The sequence below is a fragment of the Mobula hypostoma genome, chromosome 17, assembly GCF_963921235.1.
Source record: "Mobula hypostoma chromosome 17, sMobHyp1.1, whole genome shotgun sequence".
Lineage (NCBI taxonomy): Eukaryota > Metazoa > Chordata > Chondrichthyes > Myliobatiformes > Myliobatidae > Mobula > Mobula hypostoma.
The window spans coordinates 13,802,504-13,823,457 of record NC_086113.1 but is presented as its reverse complement, the minus strand read 5'-3'; the positions used below and the strand labels follow the sequence as shown (position 1 = coordinate 13,823,457).

At 40.4% G+C, this 20,954-nt stretch overlaps 1 protein-coding gene across 1 annotated transcript in view; it reads right to left on the bottom strand.

Moving 5' to 3' along the window:
• dnah5 (dynein, axonemal, heavy chain 5) overlaps positions 1-20,954 on the bottom strand; it is a 249,007-nt gene that overhangs the window by 86,274 nt on the left and 141,779 nt on the right. The window contains exons 42-44 of the mRNA XM_063069583.1: positions 17,175-17,321; positions 5,113-5,354; positions 2,467-2,643 (exon numbers count right to left, since the gene is read on the bottom strand). Coding sequence (XP_062925653.1) covers positions 2,467-2,643; positions 5,113-5,354; positions 17,175-17,321 — 566 coding nt within the window. The remainder of the gene's footprint in view (positions 1-2,466; positions 2,644-5,112; positions 5,355-17,174; positions 17,322-20,954) is intronic.

Below are 20,954 nucleotides of genomic sequence, written 5' to 3'. Positions count from 1 at the left end.
CACCTTTCACCTACTATTTCATAATTTTTCTGACAATTTTAAACATAGATATAGTATTGGTAGAGTATAGTACATGATATTATATAGCTTTCTCATCTGTAGCAAGCATATTAAAATGAGATTCAGTCTTCAGATGAGTCCATAAACCAATAAATTAATTTTCTTGGTGTGATAAATATACTTCCAGCAGTAGCTGTCTTATGCAGACTGTGAATGCAATTACAAAGCTATTTATCTGGCTCACACTACACACTGACTAACTACCTGTTGAGTCAAGATGATTAAGTACATTCATTTAGTGCAAAACAGTCATTGAAAGAGGGAAACAGTATTCCTGCCTCTGTCACAATCTCATTTGCATCTTCAGCCTGGGCATGACAATTATCTCAGGACAATAAAGACAAAAAAAGCCTATAGATTCTGGAATCTAAAACAAAAACAGAACACCGGATGAACTCAGCGGATCAGGCAGCATCTGCAGAGGCAGAAAGTGCAAGTTGAAACCCTAAATCAGGAGAACAATTACCTTAGAAGTTTGTAAATTGAATGCGTTAATTTCACTTCATGCTTAGTATCAAATGCCTCAAATGTCCAGTACAAGTTCCCAATGAGATGTGACATAATAAAACCCTGGTTTCTTAGATCTAGCAGGTCACATGATTCATTTCCAAATATTATCCAGTCTAATTAATACATCAGTTCCACTCTATTTGGAAAGATTCCAATCAAACTGTAATGTACTAAGGACAATAATAGACAGCTGATAAATAATACAAAAGAAGACACCTTGTTTTGGGGTTTCTCCTTAGTTTATGATTAACTTTTGTCTCTCAAATTTTACAAACAAAGGCCATACTTGAAACCATTGTTGAAAATCTGAAATCAATGTTTTACCAGACCAGATCAACAATCAAATCAACAATCAATGGAGTACCAGGTGAATGTGATTTGGTGCAAATTATGAAACAGGTAAGAGCTTTGGTTGAGCTCAAATTTACTAAGAAGATGTGAAAGTGTTGAAGAAAGTCAAGTCCAGAAAAGAATCAAAATATTTATAATCATGTAAACACGAGGAATTCTGCAGATGCTGGAAATTCAAGCAACACACATCAAAGTTGCTGATGAACGCAGCAGGCCAGGCAGCATCTCTAGGAAGAGGTACGGTCGACGTTTCGGCCATTCCCGAAACGTTGACCGTACCTCTTCCTAGAGATGCTGCCTGGCCTGCTGCGTTGACCAGCAACTTTGTCCTGACAAAGGGTCTCAGCCCGAAATGCCGACTGTCCCTCTTCCTAGAGATGCTGCCTGGCCTGCTGCGTTCACCAGCAACTTTGATGTGTGCTGCATTTATATTCATGGCTCGTTTCATCTTCTACCTGCTCTTAAAAACATCTGACAGCAACGTCCTTTTAAGGCAGAAGCATTAATGTAATGAAACCTAACCAAAACACATACAGTGTGTTAATGGTCATGTAATGGGTCTTCAGACATACAGATTGAGGAGTAAATTCTAGTCAGGATAACAGGGTGTTGACAGCAAGTCCTCTGCTCTTCTTTGAAATGGTACCAGGAGATTTTACATCCAATTACATGGAGACAGTGCATCAGTTCAACAGCTCATCTTAAAGGCAGCATATCAGGCATTGCCACCTCTCCTCATTGCTGTGCCACACTAGATTCATATGCTCATACATTTGGAGAGGGATTTGAGTAAAGATTGTAAAGACATAGATAAGAATTTCAGCACCACCTGAGCTGAGGCAAGGAAACAAGAGCAGGCAGTGTTGGTGACTGAAAGTAATGTGGTTGTTTATATCATAGAGTCAGATACTGCAAAGTGGACTCAATGGACCAAATGGCCTAATTCTGCTCCTGTGTCTTATGGTCTAACAAAAGGTACGACAAACATTTGCTAGAGTGAGTGATAGAATTGGGTCTCAGAAAACAAATTTGTAATAGAGATCAAGGTCAAGTACTTCAGTCTTCTTGATGCCTATTTGGAGAAAAATCTTGCTCATCCAAAACTGGAATGAGATGAATCAGTGTAAGAACTCACAGGCATTATTGGTGAGGTAGAACTGGTCAATGTCAACATACAATGTGGAATCTGTGTGCATACAGATGATGGTGCCAGGATGTGGCAACAGCAAACAGATTAAGGCTACGTCCACACTACGCCAGATAATTTTGAAAACGAAGCTTTTTCTCTTCGTTTTGACCCTCCGTCCACCTGTTGAAAAAATTAGCTGGAGGATTTAAGTTTATCAAAGCTTACCAAATAGTTTGCAATGTATCAGCCATATTAATCCAACCCAGCAGAAAGTGTTATTAATATATACGGTTGAATGTCTATGCTTTATGCACACTTCAAACACATAATCATCAACAAGAATAAGAATCACCACTGAATATAATTTTTGTAGCATTTTATAGAGCCTTACGGCAAAGTTTGAATCATTTACTCACTTTTGGGGGAATAAGGCCGTCAAGCATGTTAATGCATTGCATAATGACAAAAGCCTCTAGCATTTCCATCTTGTATTCCAGTGACTGGATACTAAAACGATAGAGCTCTGCAAAGGATTCTGCAAATAACTTTCGTAGAATCTCAGCTGCCTGCAAAGACCATTTCTTCAGCCAACCCTAAGCCAAACAAACCATATAAGCAATTTATCAGGCTACACTCAACTGAGAAATGAACTACATTATATGCGGGAAAAGTAAACATAACACATCATAGTTATTTTATGAAGTCAGACACAAAATTCATGTGGAGACACACTGAATGAAACTTCGAACTTCTGCAGTTACAGAAAAGTTAATCAACTATTTCTTCAGTGTTGTGTATGTGGTCTGGTTACAAAACAATGCTATTAATAAAAAACACTGGAGACGGAAGCTAAGTTTCATGGTTCTTTACCGGCAGAAGCCGAACTCAGCACATATGTACAGATCAATACGCGCCAAATAGCGCATGCTCAATATGCACCTAATAGCGCATTCAACAATGTGTTACTAATACATAAAGTAGTCCCTTATTATACTGGAGGCTATATAGTGGCATGCAGAAGTTTGGGCACCCCAGTCAAAATTTTTGCTACTGTGAATAGTTAAGCAAGTAAAAGATGAACTGATTTCCAAAAAAGCATAAAGTTAAAGATGACACATTTCTTTAATATTTTAAGAAAACTTTTATACTTCCATCTTTTACAGTTCCAAAATAACAAAAAAGGAAAAGGACCTGAAGCAAAAGTTTGGGCACCCTGCATGGTCAGTACTTAGTAACACCCCCTTTGGCAAGTATCACAGCTTATAAACTCTTTCTGTAGCCAGCTAAGTCTTTCAATTCTTGTTTGGGGGATTTTCACTCATTCTTCCCTTCAAAAGGCTTCTAGTTCTGTGAGATTTTTGGGCCGTCTTGCATGCACTGCTCTTTTGAGGTCTATCCACAGAATTTCAATTATGTTTAGGTCGGGGGACTGTGAGGGCCATGGCAAAACCTTCAGCTTGCACCTCTTGAGGTAATCTATTGTGGATTTTGAGGTATGTTTAGATCATTATCCTGTTGTAGAAGCCATCTTCTTTTCATCTTCAGCTTTTTTTACAGACGGTGTGATGTTTGCTTCCAGAATTTGCTGGTATTTAATTGAATTCATTCTTCCCTCTACCAGTGAAATGTTCCCCATGCCACAGGCTGCAACACAAGCCCAAAGCATGATTGATCCACCCCGTGCTTAACAGTTGGAGAGGTGTTCTTTTCATGAAATTCTGCACCCTTTTTTTTCCTCCAAACATACCTTTGCTCATTGCGGCCAAAAAGTTCTATTTTAACTTCATCAGTCCACAGGACTTGTTTCCAAAATGCATCAGGCTTGTTTAGATGTTCCTTTCCAAACTTCTGATGCTGAATTTTGTGGTGAGGATGCAGGAAGGGTTTTCTTCTGATGACTCTTCCATGAAGGTTATAATTGTGCAGGTGTCGCTGCACAGTAGAACAGTGCACCACCACTCCAGAGTCTGCTAAATCTTCCTGAATGTCTTTTGCAATCAAACAGGGGTTTTGATTTGCCTTTCTGGCAATCCTACGAACAGTTCTCTCGGAAAGTTTTCTTGGTCTTCCAGACCTCAACTTGACCTCCACTATTCCTGTTAACTACCATTTCTTAATTACGTTATGAACTGAGGAAACGGCCACCTGAAAACAGTTTGCTATCTTCTTATAGCCTTCTCCTGCTTTGTGGGCATCATTAATTTTAATTTTCAGAGTGCTAGACAGCTGCTTAGAGGAGCCCATGGCTGCTGATTGTTGGGACAAGGTTTGAGGAGTCAGGGTATTTATACAGCTTTGAAATTTGCATTACCTGGCCTTTCCTAACGATGACTGTGAACAAGCCATAGCCCTAACAAGCTAATTAAGGTCTGGGGCCTTGGTAAAAGTTATCTGAGAGCTCAAATCTCTTGGGGTGCCCAAACTTTTGCATGGGGCTCCTTTCCTTTTTTTCACTCTAAAATTGTACAAAGCAAAAATAATACACTAATCTTGCTTAAGATGGTGAAAAGAATGTTTCATCTTTGACTTTATGACTTTTGGAGATCAGTTCATCTTCTACTCACTTAACTATTCACAGTAACAGAAATTTTGACCAGGGGTGCCCAAACTTTTGCATGCCACTGTACGGTACACTCACTAATGTACAATCCATGCCACTGGTTTACCTTTCCATTAACTTCAGCTGGACATGGTGTTAAATTTCCCCATTTTTTTAATCCCTTGTTGGTTGAAAATTCAAGTTATTCCTGTACAGAAATACAAACTTTATTTTCAGTTATGCAACCAATTTTAACTTGGAACATTAGCTTTGTTCAAAGTAGAATTATTGACTTTCTGTAGGGGTCAGCCCACTGGAATGCATTAACTTTGACAGAAGATCTTTAGGCACGATGGAAGAAAGCATTCATGTTTTTCTCTAAATCTTCCAACAACATTAGAAATAGCAAAATTCAATATACTGAAAATATCTGACTAAAATAGTTTCAACAAAATTAATGATTAAATAACACTTTGTAATTCAATTGCAGTCGAAGAAAATAAAACTGAAATGATTTGTATACCTCAAGAACAGGGGTGAAGTTCAAGACGGATGAACTCATGAAGATCATGCCATTGCGTGAAACTGTTGCAGGTGATGCATTGTCAATGTTGTGTGGCTCAAATACAATTTTACAGTGTGCGGCCATGGGAATGCGATCACCATTTGCCAGGGTAAGAGTTCTGTTGTCGTCAAGCACTGAATTTAAATTTTCAATCCAAATGGCATCAACGGGTCCATCCAAAACAATCCAGATATGTTCTCCTGAAGTCCAAGATAGGATTTAACACATAAAGATCAGTGGGTCAGTACTATTTTAGTAAAATATAGCTTATTATCCTGTATACTTCCAAAATAAAGACCAGAACTATGATCTTCCCTTGATTATATGAATCTTTCCATGAATCCAAAGTTCCAAAGCTCTCTAAATTAACAATTATTTCACAAGGCTACAGAATTGGGCTACAATTAGTGAATGGATGCTACAGGAGCTGATTTGATCAGATTATGCACATTGCTTGCACAAGTCATTTTTAGAATCTGAAGACATCTGTCATATTCCATGCAGGTCACTCATCGATGCTGGAAATGCAATAATGGTGTGCCGGAGTCTTTAGTCTTGAGCAAGGTTTAATCAATGCAGTTTGTGGACTGGACACTAGTGGTGCAATTAGTGAGCGATGGGGTTTGATAATATATTCAATGACCTTTACCACACACTAGATCATTAAACAGCTTTTGAAACTACACGCAGGTCCTTGAAGTTTGGTTCCTCTGGTTGAATTTAATTGCCATCTCCAGAGGGGAAAAAGGTGCTTCCACCTGGTGCCCAAGAAAGCAGCCATGGAGAGATTGGAAATTGTGACTTTCACTTTGCCTGTGTTGTCTCCTTTTCTGAGCTGCCATGGAATCAAGAAAGACTCCCACAACAAAGACTAACAAACAACCAATGTGCAAAAGATGAACTGCAAATACACAAAAAAGCAAATAATAATATTTAAATAATACTTAGAACATGGGTTGTAGATCACCTGAAAATGAGTCCATAGGTTGTGTTTAGTGATCAGTTCAGTGTTGAAATGAATGAAATTATCACATTGGTGCAGGAGCCTAATGATTGAAGGGTAATGACTGCTCCTGAACCTGACAGACTGGGACCTAATGCTCCTGCACCTCTTTCCCGATCGCAGCACAAGGAAAGAATGGCTTGGATGGTGGGGATCCTTGATGTTGGTTGCCATCTTTCTTACTGCAGCAGTCCTTGTAGATGTGCTCAGTTGTGGGGAGGGCTATTCCTTTGATAGACTGGGCTGTATCCACTACTTTTTGTAAGCTTTTCCATTCTTTGGCACTGGTGTTTCCATACCAGGCCATGGTGAAACTACTGTGATCGATAAGTTTGTCAGAGTTTCAAATGACATGCTTAATCTGTGCAAACTTCTAAGAAAGTTTGTAATGGCACTTACATGCTGGTCCCATGTATTTCTATTGCATTGTATCCTAGCTCTCAGAAAAGTCTCCTATTTCCATATATGGAAAGAACTACTTCTTCATGGGCAAGAAAGTAGAAATTTCTTCTACCTTGCAAAGTAACGCCCACAACATAAAACCAATTACCAGTAACCCAAAATATTGTTCATTCAGTAATAGCACAATGTTTGCTGATGCCTCAGAATTCCTTGCCCTTTGCATTCTGACAAGGTTCCACCTGAACCATTAAAGCAGATAACCGGGTCTTGAATTAATGTCCAGCTCCGGCATTACAGGAATACAGTTTCTCAGTACATACTGAAGAATCACCATACAAGCAAGGTCAAATGCAGTGAGACCAAGCAGCTCAGCACACACTCATTGTATAAATGTGAAATACTACCTTTGCTGGACATTCAAAACAAAAACTAGAGAATACTGTGATTAAACAGCAAGCCAGCTGTCTCCTGCGGAGAGAGCAAGTAGCAAATGGACTGGTGTCTGCTGAAAAGTTATGAACCTGAAACTTTAATTTTGCTTCCTTCTCCAAGGGTGCCATCAGACCTGCTGAGTATCTACTGCAGTTTCTGTTTCTATTTTCCTCATTTGAATCAGACACTCATTAATTTGCTTTGCCCATTTTCATCCCTGCACGAAATGAAACAGTTAGCTTAGCTCAACATTTATTTCTACCATCAGTAACAATTATAATTATGATATAATCTTTAGCTTCAATGCTAACATGATTCACAGCTATTCACAATAATGAAACTTAACAGACCAACAAATGGGTGCCGGGTATTGTTTTCCTCCAACTAAAATTCACTGCTTTCTTGTATGGTTATTATAACCACTCTGGACACTCAATGAGGCATTTCTGGTCGTGCCTCGTCAACTGATAGGTGCATCAGTCAAACTTATGATGACGATATTCTGTTCTGGGAACTTGACCCAAGTAAGCGTTCAAGTAGCTCACCCCACTTTCTCCTTTCTGTGGGAACTAGTATGCCTCACACAACCTCCCCAATTTCTCAAATTACAATGCTAGCAAACACTGTTTCCAGCCTTCAGACAAGCCAAAAACCCTCTTCCCTTACTCTCATACAGGTCTTGACAACTAAGTCCCCTTCTCTCCTCTTTATTTTGCATGTTATACAGTGTAACAAAGGAAACAAAAGTACAAAAATTTAGCAACAGTCAAGGACAGGGACACCCCAGAGATTAATCAATTTTCCATGCTGATAAGATGCAATTTGCATCATCATGCATGGCTTTCAAGATTGCCCATTTTTTTTGTAAGAATTACCATATAGTTAATTTTACTGAGTGACAATGGTGAGGAGCATGGACAGATGTAGGAGTTGTGGGGGGTATGGGCAGGGCGGGTGTTGAGTACAAAGCTTCGTAATAATGCTGGCAGAAAAGACATTTAATTTTATAAATTGTTGTAGAATGGTGGATTGCATAATGCTGGCTCAATATATTTTTCCTATTTTCAGCAAGCTAAAGATGCACACTCAATGATTTTATTTCTTTAAGACAAATATTTAGTTAATAATCCAGTAATTAAACAAAGAGCATTTCAACTAAAGAGCTGTGTAATTTGCCTTCATCATATTCTTAATGGGAAGATGCTACAAATAAATGTTTCCCCTAACCACAGATGAAGGTTTAAGTTGCCAAACAGATTTCTTAACCAACAATTAAATGGAAGCAAATTAAGGATTATAAAGTAATAGAAATTACAAACATAATTATTTCTCCATGGTAGGTGCGGAAGAAGAATCACATTTCAATGATAAAAAGCTAGCTGCAATTCCAAGTAGTTACTGTGAACAACAGCTTTCTCCCACTGAAGTCAGAGGTTATCCGCTCCACAATACAATTTGTCCTGATGTTCACAGGAGTCTTTCTGCTCAGAATTCTGCTGTTTCCAATTGCTTGCAGACTATTCTAACTGGAGGACCTGAGTTATAAGAAAAGATTGAATAGGTTAGGACTTTATTACCTACTTCACTACTGGGAAGGTGAGAAGGGCACTGGGGAAACTCAGACGTGGCAGAGCATTGGGACTGGATGGTGTGAATCCCAAAGTCCTGAAAGAGTGTGCTGAACAGCTGTGTGGCGATCTCCAGAGCACTTTCAATCTGAGTCTCAGCCTGGAAAGCGTCTCAGCTGTGTGGAAAACATTATGTGTGGTCCCAGTACCCAAGAAGGGTAAGCAGAAAGTCTTGAATGATTACCGTCCTGTGGTCCCGTCCTCACACATCATGAAGACCCTAGAGAGGCTGTTCCTGGCTCACCTTTGACCCCTGGTCATATCAGCCCTCAATCCCCTGCAGTTTTCCTACCAGGAGCACACTGCAGTCAACGATGCTGTCATCTACCTACTGAACAGAGCCTACTCCCATTTGGATAAGCAGGGCAGCACTGTGAGGATCATGTTTCTTGATTTCTCAAGCGCCCTCAAAACCATACAGACCTCATTGCTGGGGGAAAAGCTCCGTTCAATGCAGGACGGCACTTCCACTGTACCCTGGACAATGCATTACCCGACTGGCAGACCACAGTTTGTGCAGCTCAGAGCTGTGTGTCAAACATGGCTATGAGCAGCACTGGGGCCCTACAGGGGACTGTATTGGCTACTTTCTTCTTTATCCTGTAAACCTTGGACTTCAGATACAACATTGAGTCATGCCATCTGCAGAAATTCTCTGATGACTTGGCAATAGCTGGGTGAATGGGAGGTTGAATACAGGGTCCTGGTAGAGGACTTTGTCAAATGGTGCAAGCTGAATTATCTTCAGTTCAACATCAGTAAGACAAAAGAGATGGTGATTGACTTTAGGAAGACTAAGCCTGCGTTGCTCCCTGTTACTATTATTGGTGAGGACGTGGATGTGGTGAGGACCTACAAGTACCTGGGGGTACACCTGGATGACAGACTTGAGTAGAGCACCAACACAGAGGCTGGGTACAAGACAGGCCAGAGTCGCCCTTGCTTCCTGAAGTGACTGAGGTCCTTTGGAGTATGCAGGCCTCTCCTTCACATGTTCTACCAGTCTGTAGTTGCCGCTACACCTTCTACCGTAAATTCCGGTGTATAAGCCGACTCGGAGTATAAGACGACCCCTTTTGTAGAGGTTTTTGATTTAATCAGAAAAGAACACAAGATCTCACATGCCGGTACTCAGATTTGCCGGATCCGGAACCTGGAAATTTTGTGAACTAGTATCTGCTAAGAAAATAGGCCTACACATTGTAGAGCATTATCAGCGAACTCTTAATAAATAATTCAGGGAGGGAAGTTTTGGATTAGGTTCCCAATGGTAAAGAATCCTCTGAAATGTAACCCCTGTGAAACCATTTAGCGCCCATCGTAATCTCATTAAAACATAACACGGGGTGGCGGGATCAGTACGTGTACTCAGTATTGAGTTTGTGACCCCCATGCAAGATTAAAACAAATGCGATATGATGCGGGCTTCAAGTTGAAGGTTGTTGATTTTGCTAAAGGAACGAATAATTCTGCAGCTGCTAAGAAGTTTAGTGTAAACGAGAAACAAGTGAGAGAGTAGAGAAAGGCAGAGGACACACTGAGGGAAATGCCAAAGACGAAATGTGCAAACCTCTGGAAAACATGCCAGTGGTCAAAACTAGAAGAAAAAGTTTGAGAGTGGGTGAATCACCAGCGATCATCTAGATACGTTTTTATCAGAGATATTATTCGAGTTCAAGCGTTGAAATGGGCTGTAAAACACCGTGAGGTCAGCGAAAATTGCAAAGCCACGCAAAGTTGGTGCACCCAATTTATGAATAGGCGTGACCTTGTGTTGAAACAAAAAACGAAGATTGCTCAGAAGTTGCCCAGCGACCTTGAGAATAAGATTACGGCCTTCCAATCGTTTGTAATCAAGCATCGAAAGGCACATTCTTACCCGCTCTCACTGATTGGTAACATGGACGAGACACCAATATTCTTTGATTTTGCTGGCAACCACACTGTCAATCAGAAGGGGGAGAAAACAATCCTTGTCAAAACAACTGAACACGAGAAGCAACATTTTACTGTTGTGTTAACATGTATGGCTGATGGGACCAAACTACCACCAATTGTGATTTTTAAGAGGAAAACATTCTCAAAGGAAGAAAAATTCCCGCAGGGTGTTGTTGTTTACGTTCAAGAACGCGGCTGGATGGACGAAGCGGGCTACTTGAAGTGGGTTAAAGAGGTGTGGCGTCGACGTCCCGAAGGTTTCAGGAAGGAAAAGTCACTACTTGTCTGGAACATGTTCAAAGCGCACTTGTCAGGTGAGACAAAAGCAGCATTGAAAGCTGAAAATACAGACCTTGCAGTCATCCCCGGTGATTTGACATCCGTGCTCCAGCCACTAGATGTGAGTTTAAACAAACCATTGAAAGAATTCATGCGGCGACAGTGAAATGAATGGATGATGTCTGGAAATCAGTCATTCACTCCAGTAGGAAATATGAGGGCCGCATCTCTAGCTACAGTTTGCGAGTGGGTAGTGCAATCGTGGGAGGAAATGAAGGCCAAATGCGTTGTGAAGGTCTTCAGGAAGTGCAGCATCAGCAATGCTTTGGATGGCACTGAAAATCATTTGCTTTGGGAAGAAGACGATGGAGATTTGGCAGCCAGTAAAGCTGCAAATGACAATGTCGAAGAAAAAATTGACAATCCTTATGGTGATATGGTGACTGCCAAAGAATGGGACGCGATTTTCGAAGATTCAGGTAATGAAGAGTGTGAGAGTTTCAAGCTCTGAACATTTGACGACAACAGTGTTTACAAGTAAATTGAGAAACAGAACGTGTTTTGTAGATCTTTTGTGTAGATTTCATAAGCGTTTGTATTTTCTTTTGTACTTGACTCAAAAACAGCCAATAAATATGACGGCCTTCCGTGTATTCGTTTTCCCAAAGTTGGCACCCTCTGTATAAGCCAACCCTCTAATTTTAGGACCAAAATTTAGGGCCAAATTCTCAGCTTATACACCGGAATTTACGGTATGTGCTAGGGCAATGACATCAACACGGGTGATGCCAATAGGCTCAATAAACTGATTAGAAAGGCTGGCTCTGTTATAGGAGTCAAACTGGAAGCTGTGGTAGAACAAAGGACTCCACGGAAGATCCTGGGAACTCTGGACAATGTTTCTCACCTTCTGCATGCCACCTTAGCTGAACAGAGGAGCACTTTTAGTATAGACCAAGATAACTGTGCTGCTCCAAACAGCACTATATGAGGTCATTCTTACCCTCGGCCATTAGGCTCTATAATGAATCAACCTATAGCCGAAGAAGTGATGACCCCCTCCTGTTAGACTGTTTGAGGTAATATTTGTATATCTGTGTACTTGTAATGCTGCAGTGACACTGTAATGTATCTATTCCTTGGAACATAGAAGATTGAGGGGACATTTGATGGAGATATACAAAATTATGAGGGGCATAGATAGGGTAAATGCAAGCAGGCTTTTTCCACTGAGGTTGGGTAGGACTATAAAAAGATATCATAGGTTAAGGGTGAAATGTGAAAAGTTTAAGGGGAACATAAGGGAAAACTCCTTCATTCAGAGGGTTGTGAGAGTGTGGAACAAGCTGCCAGCACAAGTGGTGTATGCGAGCTCGATTTCAAAATTTGAGAGAAGTATTGATAGGTACATGTAGGCATATGAAGGGCTATGGTCAGGGTGCAGATTGATGGGAGTAGGCAGCTTAAATGGTTCAGCACATACTAGATGGGCCAAATGGTCTGCTTCTGTGCTGTACTGTTCTATGACTCTTTTCAATTACATACACTTCAAAAATTGATTTGAATTGACAAAAGTTGATTACTAGCCCTAAAGTTTAAAAGAAATTGAACTTTTTTAATTCTACGGAATGTCCCGCAATATCCATATTGCTACAAAGCTTTTGAACTGTAGTTCCTTTTGCTGGTGGTGGGGTGGAGATATGTCTCTACCAAAGGAAGTATAAGGCCTCCTTCCCTCCGCTAGTCTGCAGGTCACCCTGGGGCAAGGTGCAGCACCTGCTTAGCCCCCCAATCATGATCAAGTGAAGCCATGGAGCAGGTGGTGGGTGGTCATATGAGCAGCTGGTGCACATCACAAGTCCTGGTTATGCAACCACTGACACTAGGCAATCTCTAAAGAATATTGATAATGGCTAGGTCTCCCGTCTTGTACAGACATTGTCCAGAAGAAGGCAATGGCAAACCACTTTTGTAGAAAAAATTGCCAAGAACAATCATGGCCAAGGATAGAGAAAGGAATACGAACAACAGCATGAAGGAGATATTAAAGACAGACGGAAGACCATGATCACCTGTGTCATATGACACGGCACACGCAAATGACAATGAGCTGGTTTTGCAGGTTCCACAAAATATTGATCAAGTATAGGGTCAGTTTAGCTGTTTTAATGTCAATGATTGGGGTGAAAGATGCTTTGACCTCATTTTTTTTGATTATGAGGCTAATATGAGAATTATAGTCTCTTCCACAAATGGGCAGAGGGTGCCTGTGGAGCGGATGGGTAGTTTGAGGTGGAGCACTCCTTCTTCAGCTGATATGGGGATTCTGCATGTGCATCCTATGCATGAACTCGAAACTTCCAACATCATCCTGTTTGCTCTGTCTCTTTTTTCCCCAGTGGTCATGAGCAAAGATTCACAGGATGTCAATTGAGATGTTGCATTTCTTCAGAGGAAGCTTTGAACATTTCCACTGTCTATATGGCATGGTGCTAGGGCATCCATTTTTGGAACTCAAAATAGTGTGTGTTCCAGGCATATGGCATTGGGCACACAAACGTAGCTTTCCCAACAAAGCCAAATGAGTGTAACTAGAGCCCCAGTGCTAGGGATGTTGGCTGGGAAAAGACACCGACAATGGTTTGCATATTCTCCCAGTGAATTTGGAGCATTTTATGATGAGCGCTTTGGTGGTGGCAGTCTATAGGCAGTCCAGATCTCAGAAACAAAGAGGAGGACAGGAATAATTGCTGCCTGATAGCCCACGTTTTTGTGCTAGGCCGGAGGTGTTGATGTGCAAATGCTCTTTCTCTCAATCAATGAAAAGCTGTGTTGATGCATAGAAGGCAAACAGCATCATGGCTTCTAAGACTTAAGAAATATCAATGAGCAAAGGGTGAATCAATATAAGATATTTCCATTCCCTTCATTTACACAAGATGTTTGAAAGTATGATACAGAAATTTGATTCCAATATTTCAAAATACCAGTAATTGACCTTTAAAAATCAATATATAGCAAGATAAAAATATTAAGACAGCTTATAGATGAAAGAATAATATTCCTCTCATAGAAGTGAGATAATCTAGACTGCATGTGGTCATTCCCATAAATAGTGGAGATGAGTAGGTAATTCCACCACCTATCAAACCAGGTTAACACATTGCTATAAATCACTGACTGATTTTATTTACAGCACCAGCAACCAATAGCAATATTCTGGAGAGTTCACAAAACTACTTCTCCCATTAAATTTGCTTCTACTACTAAAATGCCCGTGATTGAAGCCTGTAATTTACGTTCTGATTATGTGTTTTTGGGCCGACTGGATGATCTGGTGCTTTTGCTGTCTCCAGGGAAATTCAGCAAGGTTGAGAGCAGAAAGTGCAGCCTAAAGGCGGAGTGCAAACCCATGATGGGGTCCACTATTCCTCACCAATTAAGATGTCCAGCAAGATTGAAATTGTCGAGGATGAGAGCGGAAGGTGAGCAGGTGTTCCATGCTGTCTGCCTCATATGATTGCTCTCCCTCTCCCTCACTGCTGTTGGAGGAAGTTACAGGAGTCTTCCTCACACTGGAAGGTTTGATTGGCACGGCTCATGGCTGTGGACCCATTTTCGAAGGTCCTGCGTTTCTGTTTATTTTTGCTACTTTTGCACAATCTGATTGGGGTGCTTTGGCACGGGCTGGCTCCACAGCCTGCACTCTTACACAGTGCTAAGCTGAACTAAACTGAGCACTCCTAGAGTTTCCAGGACTCTGCAGCTTGATGTTTAATATTTTGTGTGTTATTCGCTTGCTTTTTGCTGTTTGTGTGATTTGGTTTTATTTGCACATTGGGTGTTTGATGTTTTCTTTGAATGGGTTCCATGGTGTTTCTTTGTTTTGTGGATGCCTGCAGGAGGGCAAATCTCAGGGTTGAGTACTGTTTACGTACTTTGATAATAAATGTACTTTCAATCTTGGAATCAATCAGTTAAGTATACTCTATACTGCATTCCTTTGGAGAAACCATCCAGCATTTATTGTTGTGATTTCTACCATGTTTTCATTCATTTTAATTTGAAATAGTGTCTATAAGGAAACCAATTATACTAGTCAGAAGACCATCCATGTCTGTGGTGTATCCACACTATGTGATCCTAGAGTCGTCCAATTAGCCTACCTTCTCTTTTTGATCCAGGAAAAATGGAATTTAAAAATTATTCTTTAGAATATGAATGCACGACCAACATTTTTTATACTTTCGTAGCTACCCTTAAAGAAGCAAGTTGGCAGTGAAGAAAGGAAGGGGAGGGGCTGGTGAGCGGCGGAGAGAAATTCTTCTTGATCAATTGAATCCACATGAAATAGTGATACTTCTACAGGAGTACATAGGGAGTGGCAGAATTCTAACCCGGCAACAATGATGGAACCGCAATGTACATCCGAATGGTGCACTTCTTTGAGGTAAAACAAGATAGTGATGCTTCCATTGTCCAAGCTGGTGAAGGTGGCAGATCTTGGAAGTTTGCCAAATATGATTTGTGGCCCGCTCCCAAGCACCTTAAAGGACACACTATGATGGATAATAATACTAGTTGCTTTCCAATTTCAAATCAACAATGGAAACTTCCTTGAACTCTGGACTGACTGATTTCACAAGCACTGATCCAGAATGATGTTTATTGCAATACTATGTTTACTGAGGAGGGTTATTATGAAATTGTCACGTAACCTAAACAAGATACTCATGTCTTTTACATTTGCACTTCGTCAATCTCTAATTTGTACTTAGAGGGAGCACTTAAGTACAGGAAAACAGGATAACTAATCAATAATCTTTATTTCACAGCAAAATCAACATTTCAAACAGCAGTTAAGATTCGACTCACTTAATTCAGAAAGTGTAACTTATCTTAGTTTAATAGAGCAAAGTAAAGAAATGCCACACTTTCAGCTGGCTGCCTGGTTTGACACAAACAAGATAATCTTTATCTATTATCGCCTACTTATCGACCATACCACATTTCTTACTGCCTCGCTGCCTTGCAGCACTCAATCGAACACAACCTCAGTATACATCTCTGCTTTTAAAATTACAGAAACACTTCACATTAATTGAATTTTGTTCATGCTGCTTGCAATAAACATTAATGCCAACACCACAACACTTTCATCACCAACAATTCAGAATCCTTTTAAAAGGTGTGAATAGAATATCCTTTAACAAACCTAATATTAAAAGCAATTCATCGCATAAATATATTCTATGGAGAATGGCCAATGAGTAGACATGCTCCTTTTTCTGTGAATCCTGCAGCTCTTCAGAATCTACAGAAGCCTCTTCCAGACATGCACATCCCTTTGTTCCTTTGGCATGCTCAGGTTAACTCCAGTTCCAGAGTGTGTGTGAATGATAAGGTATGTCTAAAACTTTAAATGGGCCCAAACATTTGCACAGACAATGCAAACATATTATCACATACACCAAACTGCATGCAGAGAAAGTCGTGGGCTGCCTGTGCCACTCATGGTCACACTAGCTATCTCCTATCGGCAAGCTAACAAAGCTTCTCTTCAGGCAACATAATACGGATCTCTCCGAGCAAGCGAGCTCCATGTGGTGTGGCTCAGCTCTTCTGCCTCTACTTTGAAGATAAAAATTAGCTTTATTTGTCACAAGCACATTAAATATGTGAAATACGTCATTTGTGTCAAATCAAATCAGTGAGGATTGAGCTGGGGGCAGCATGCAAATGTCACCACACTTCCAGTGCCAATATAACACGCCCACATCTTATCGATTCTCAACATACATCTTTGGACTATGGGGGAGAAAACCACACAGTCATGGGGAGAACTTACAAATTCCTTACAGACAGTGGGTGTAATTGAACCCTGATCAGTGATCACTGGCACTGCAAAGTGATATGTTACTGCTTTGCTACCATGCCGCCCCATAATTTGCAGTTTAAAAAATTCCAAGAACACAAAGACTTCTTAAATTTTAGCTATGCAGAGATATCAAATATGTGTTTGACTGCCTGGACAACTGGATTTCTTGTCTCTTTGATAATACTCCCTCATCTGAGGATAATATGGATACATCTTGGTTCTGAATCCACAAGTATCTATTGCTTGTTGACAATCCATACTGCTGGCCACATTTTAAAACAAGTTTCTAAATGAAAAATACATAGATTTGATCACGTGTAATATTGTGAGTTAGGTAAACTGCTATTTCCATTAATGGGCTGTCAAGGAACCAAGTGACATAGAGAATTACAAGTGCATGAGCTTAAAAAAATTAATGTTTTTGTCTCCTGCACTTACTGTACTATCATTGCTTTCTTACCCTTCTTTGCTCTCAGAGTTTTTCTCCATAAAGTTGAAAATATACCATCTGTCCAGTCATTTGTAGCTACATCCAGCCGACCAAACATCTGTGATGCAGTGATGGCTTTTGGATTCATTCTCATCTCGCGGTGTGGTTGACCACAATCTGTAAAAGGAGACGATTAGTGATCAAACATAAATAACACTCCTATTCTAGTATTCAGGGTACACTTTTTTTTTTAAGAGTTCAAATGCTTCAATTTAATATCAGAGAATATATACAGTATACAAACTGATTCACAGACATCCACGAAACAAGAAAAGAATGAATGAATGATGGAAACATCAGAACCCCAAAGCCCCCTTCTCGTCCCATGACATAAGCAGTAGCAGGTGTATTGACCCGTACCCTCCCCCTACTTGCGCCAGCAGAAGCACTGACCCCCCCATCCCCCACCGTGTAAGCAATAGCAAACCCCCCACCAAAGAGACCTTGATCTGGAGTCCATCAAAATTACAGTCCATGACCCAGCACTTTGGTATCTCAGACAGGCTCCCTCTCACCAGCGAAGGAGAGAGAGTGCCTGCAATAACGAGAGTGGACTCATAGTTCTGACCTTACAATGTTCTGCGTTGATCCTCCAAGCCCCCCATCTCGGGGGCCGACATGCTCTCACTCACTCTCACAAAGAGAGATAGAGGGATTCTTCCGTTTGCCATTCATTTTACAATTAATTCTCATATCGCAGAATTTTGTGCAATCAAAACATGAACAATTTGTGCTGTGCTCATACTGCTGCATATATCATTTCCCTTCCATTAATATTTTTGGATTAAAACTCATGCAGGGCTCATCAACATCAAGGTGTCAATTTCATTTAAATGTTCCAACCAAATAGAAAAGTAATATCTTACATTAGTATGGTCATAATTCAAAATCTATTGCTTATAATTAAAAGGAGTAACATGCATTTGATCCCTCATTCTGACTGACTTCTGAAATTCTCACAAAAATTTAAACATGTTGCATAATAGGAAAAAAAAATTATCTTCTGAAATTCCCAGGGCTTCCTGTCCATTTACTGATAATGATCCATTGAATGTGGAAAGTATAAAGTGCTTGGAGTGGGAGATGAAGGGATTGAACATAAATTTTCTATGTGCTTTTGTTTCATTTTTATAGCATTTGCAATTTATTTTTGCTATGAGATTCAATGTAGTTGTTTGCAGAGGGCTAGAAATTGCCAGAAAACACTTGCAGCTCCACACTGAGCTACTGGCGGTTTATTCAGTAAAGTACCAGGGTGATCAAGACTCACACACAAACACAAAATCAAGGATGGAAAATGTCTCCAAAAGGATATTGAAAAAAAAATTGGAAGATAGTGTATAATGTAGAAGCATACAAGGCAGATTATCAAGAATAGAAAAGTAGAATACTGTTTGAATGGACAGAAATAACATAATGTAATTGCAGACTGTTATGCATGATTCAGCATGCAGGTGCAAGTACCTAAGATAGCAAATGGAATGGAGGCTTTTCTTGCAAAGATGCCTTCCAGAACTGCACAGTTTGTTGACAACACAATACCTGGAGTACATTCTTAGTCTCTATCTAACAAGAGATATACTTTCACTAGGGGCAACTCAAAGACAATACATAGGGGTGATTCCTGGGATTCAGTGATTTGATTTAAGACAACAAGGTTAACAACTTGTGGCTTTTGGAGTTTAGAGGTATAACATCGTACTGGTAAACGTGAATGTCTGAGACTTAACAAGGTAGATTACTGTGAAGGTGTTTTCTTTAATGGTAGAATCTAAAATTGGGAGCACAGTACCATAACAAGGCACGGGCAATTTAAATTGCTTCTCCAAGATGTCATGAATCTTTGTTCCATTCTCTGCTGTGGCTGGATCATTGAACTTGTTTGAGATTAAAAGGGAGAAAAGGTTTATTGAGAACTGGCAGGATTTTAGAAGTAGAGCCCAGATCAGTTCTGCCAATTATTACAGAAAGACAGAGCAAGCACACGTCCTGTCGCCTCAAAGCCTTTCCATAATCTACAAAACAACAATCAGGAATATATCGCACTCTATATGCCTGGAAATGTGCAGGTCTAACTGCATTCAAGCAGCTTGACATCAGCCAGGATAAAAACAGTCTACCAGCCAAAGTTCTCATTCCTCTACTGGCACAGTTATTGCAGCTTATGCCATTTTCAACAAGAACTGTAGTACTCTCGTACCTAGAGGTATCTCCCAGAAGGCCAAGGAGAGCAAGTGCCTCAGAACGCCATGGACTACAAAAGGTTGGTGAACCTTTTTGAAATTTGCCCAAATTGACAATAATCTTCTAAAAAGTTATCTTGCATGTCATGGTAATTTTGTGCAGAGATTATCTCTGATTAATGAACTAGTAACAATAATTATGGACTTTTTCTTAAGGAAAAAGGATGAGCCCTGCTGCATATTTACATGTACTTATTGTTTTGGTATTAGTAGAAGTATAACAGAGACAGATTAAAATAACTGAAGCACCTTAGAAAACCTGTTAAAATTATTATTAATCTTTTAAACAGGTAATCGAAAAATCACATCATTACTAAATTGTACTGTGATTTTAATTGTTTACTAACCAAGAAGAGGATGTGCTGGAGCTTTTGAAAGAAAGAGGATGTGCTGGAGCTTTGAAAAGCATTAAGTTAAATAAGTCACCAGAACCAGATGAGATATACCCCAGGCCAGTGTGGGAAGCGAGGGAGGAGATTGCTGAGCCTCTTGTGATGATCTTTGAATCATCTATAGGGACGGGAGAAGTACTGGAGGATTGGAGGGTTGCAAATGTTGTTCCCTTGTTCAAGAAAGGGAATAGAGATAACCTAGGAAATTATAGACCAATGGATCTGACTTCAGTGGTGGGTAAGTTGTTGGAGAAGATCCTGGGAGGCAGGATTTATGAGCATTTGGAGAGATATAATCTGATTAGGGATAGTCAGCATGGCTTTGTCAAGGGCAGGTCATGCTTTACAAACCTGGTTGAATTTTTCGAGGATGTAACAAAACAAATTGATGAAGATAGAGCAATGAATGTAGTGTATATGGATTTCAGTAAGGAATTTGATAAGATTCCTTATGCAAGGCTCATTCAGAAAGTAAGGAGGCATGGGATCCAAGGAGACCTTGCTTTGTGGATCACTGAAGGCAAAGGGTGGTTGTCGATGGTTCATATTCTGCATGGAGGTCAGTGACCAGTGGTGTTCCACAGGGATCTGTTCTGGGACCCCTCCTCTTTGTGATTTTTATAAATGACCTGGATGAAGAAGTAGAAGGGTGAGTTAGTAAGTTTGCTGATGACACAAAGGTTGAGGGTGTTCTGGATATGGTGAGTTGGCATTCATTAACCATGGGATTGAGTTCAAGAGCCATGTGATCATGTTACAGCTATACAAGACCTTCGTCAGACCCCACTTACTGTGTTCAGTTCTGGTCACCTCACTACAGGAAGGATGTGGATACTATAGAGAGAGTGCAGAGGAGATTTACAAGGATGTTGCCTGGCTTGGAGGGCGTACCTTATGAGAATAGGTTGAGTGTATCTGGCCTTTACTCCTTGGAGGGATGGAGGATGAGAGGTGACCTGATAGAGGTGTACGAGATGATGAAGGGCATTGATCATGTGGATAGCCAGGGGCTGTTTGCCAGGACTGAAATGGTTGACACAAGGGGGCATAGTTTTAAGGTGCTTGGAAATAGGTACCGAGGGGATGTCAGGGATAAGTTTTTCACTCAGAGAGTG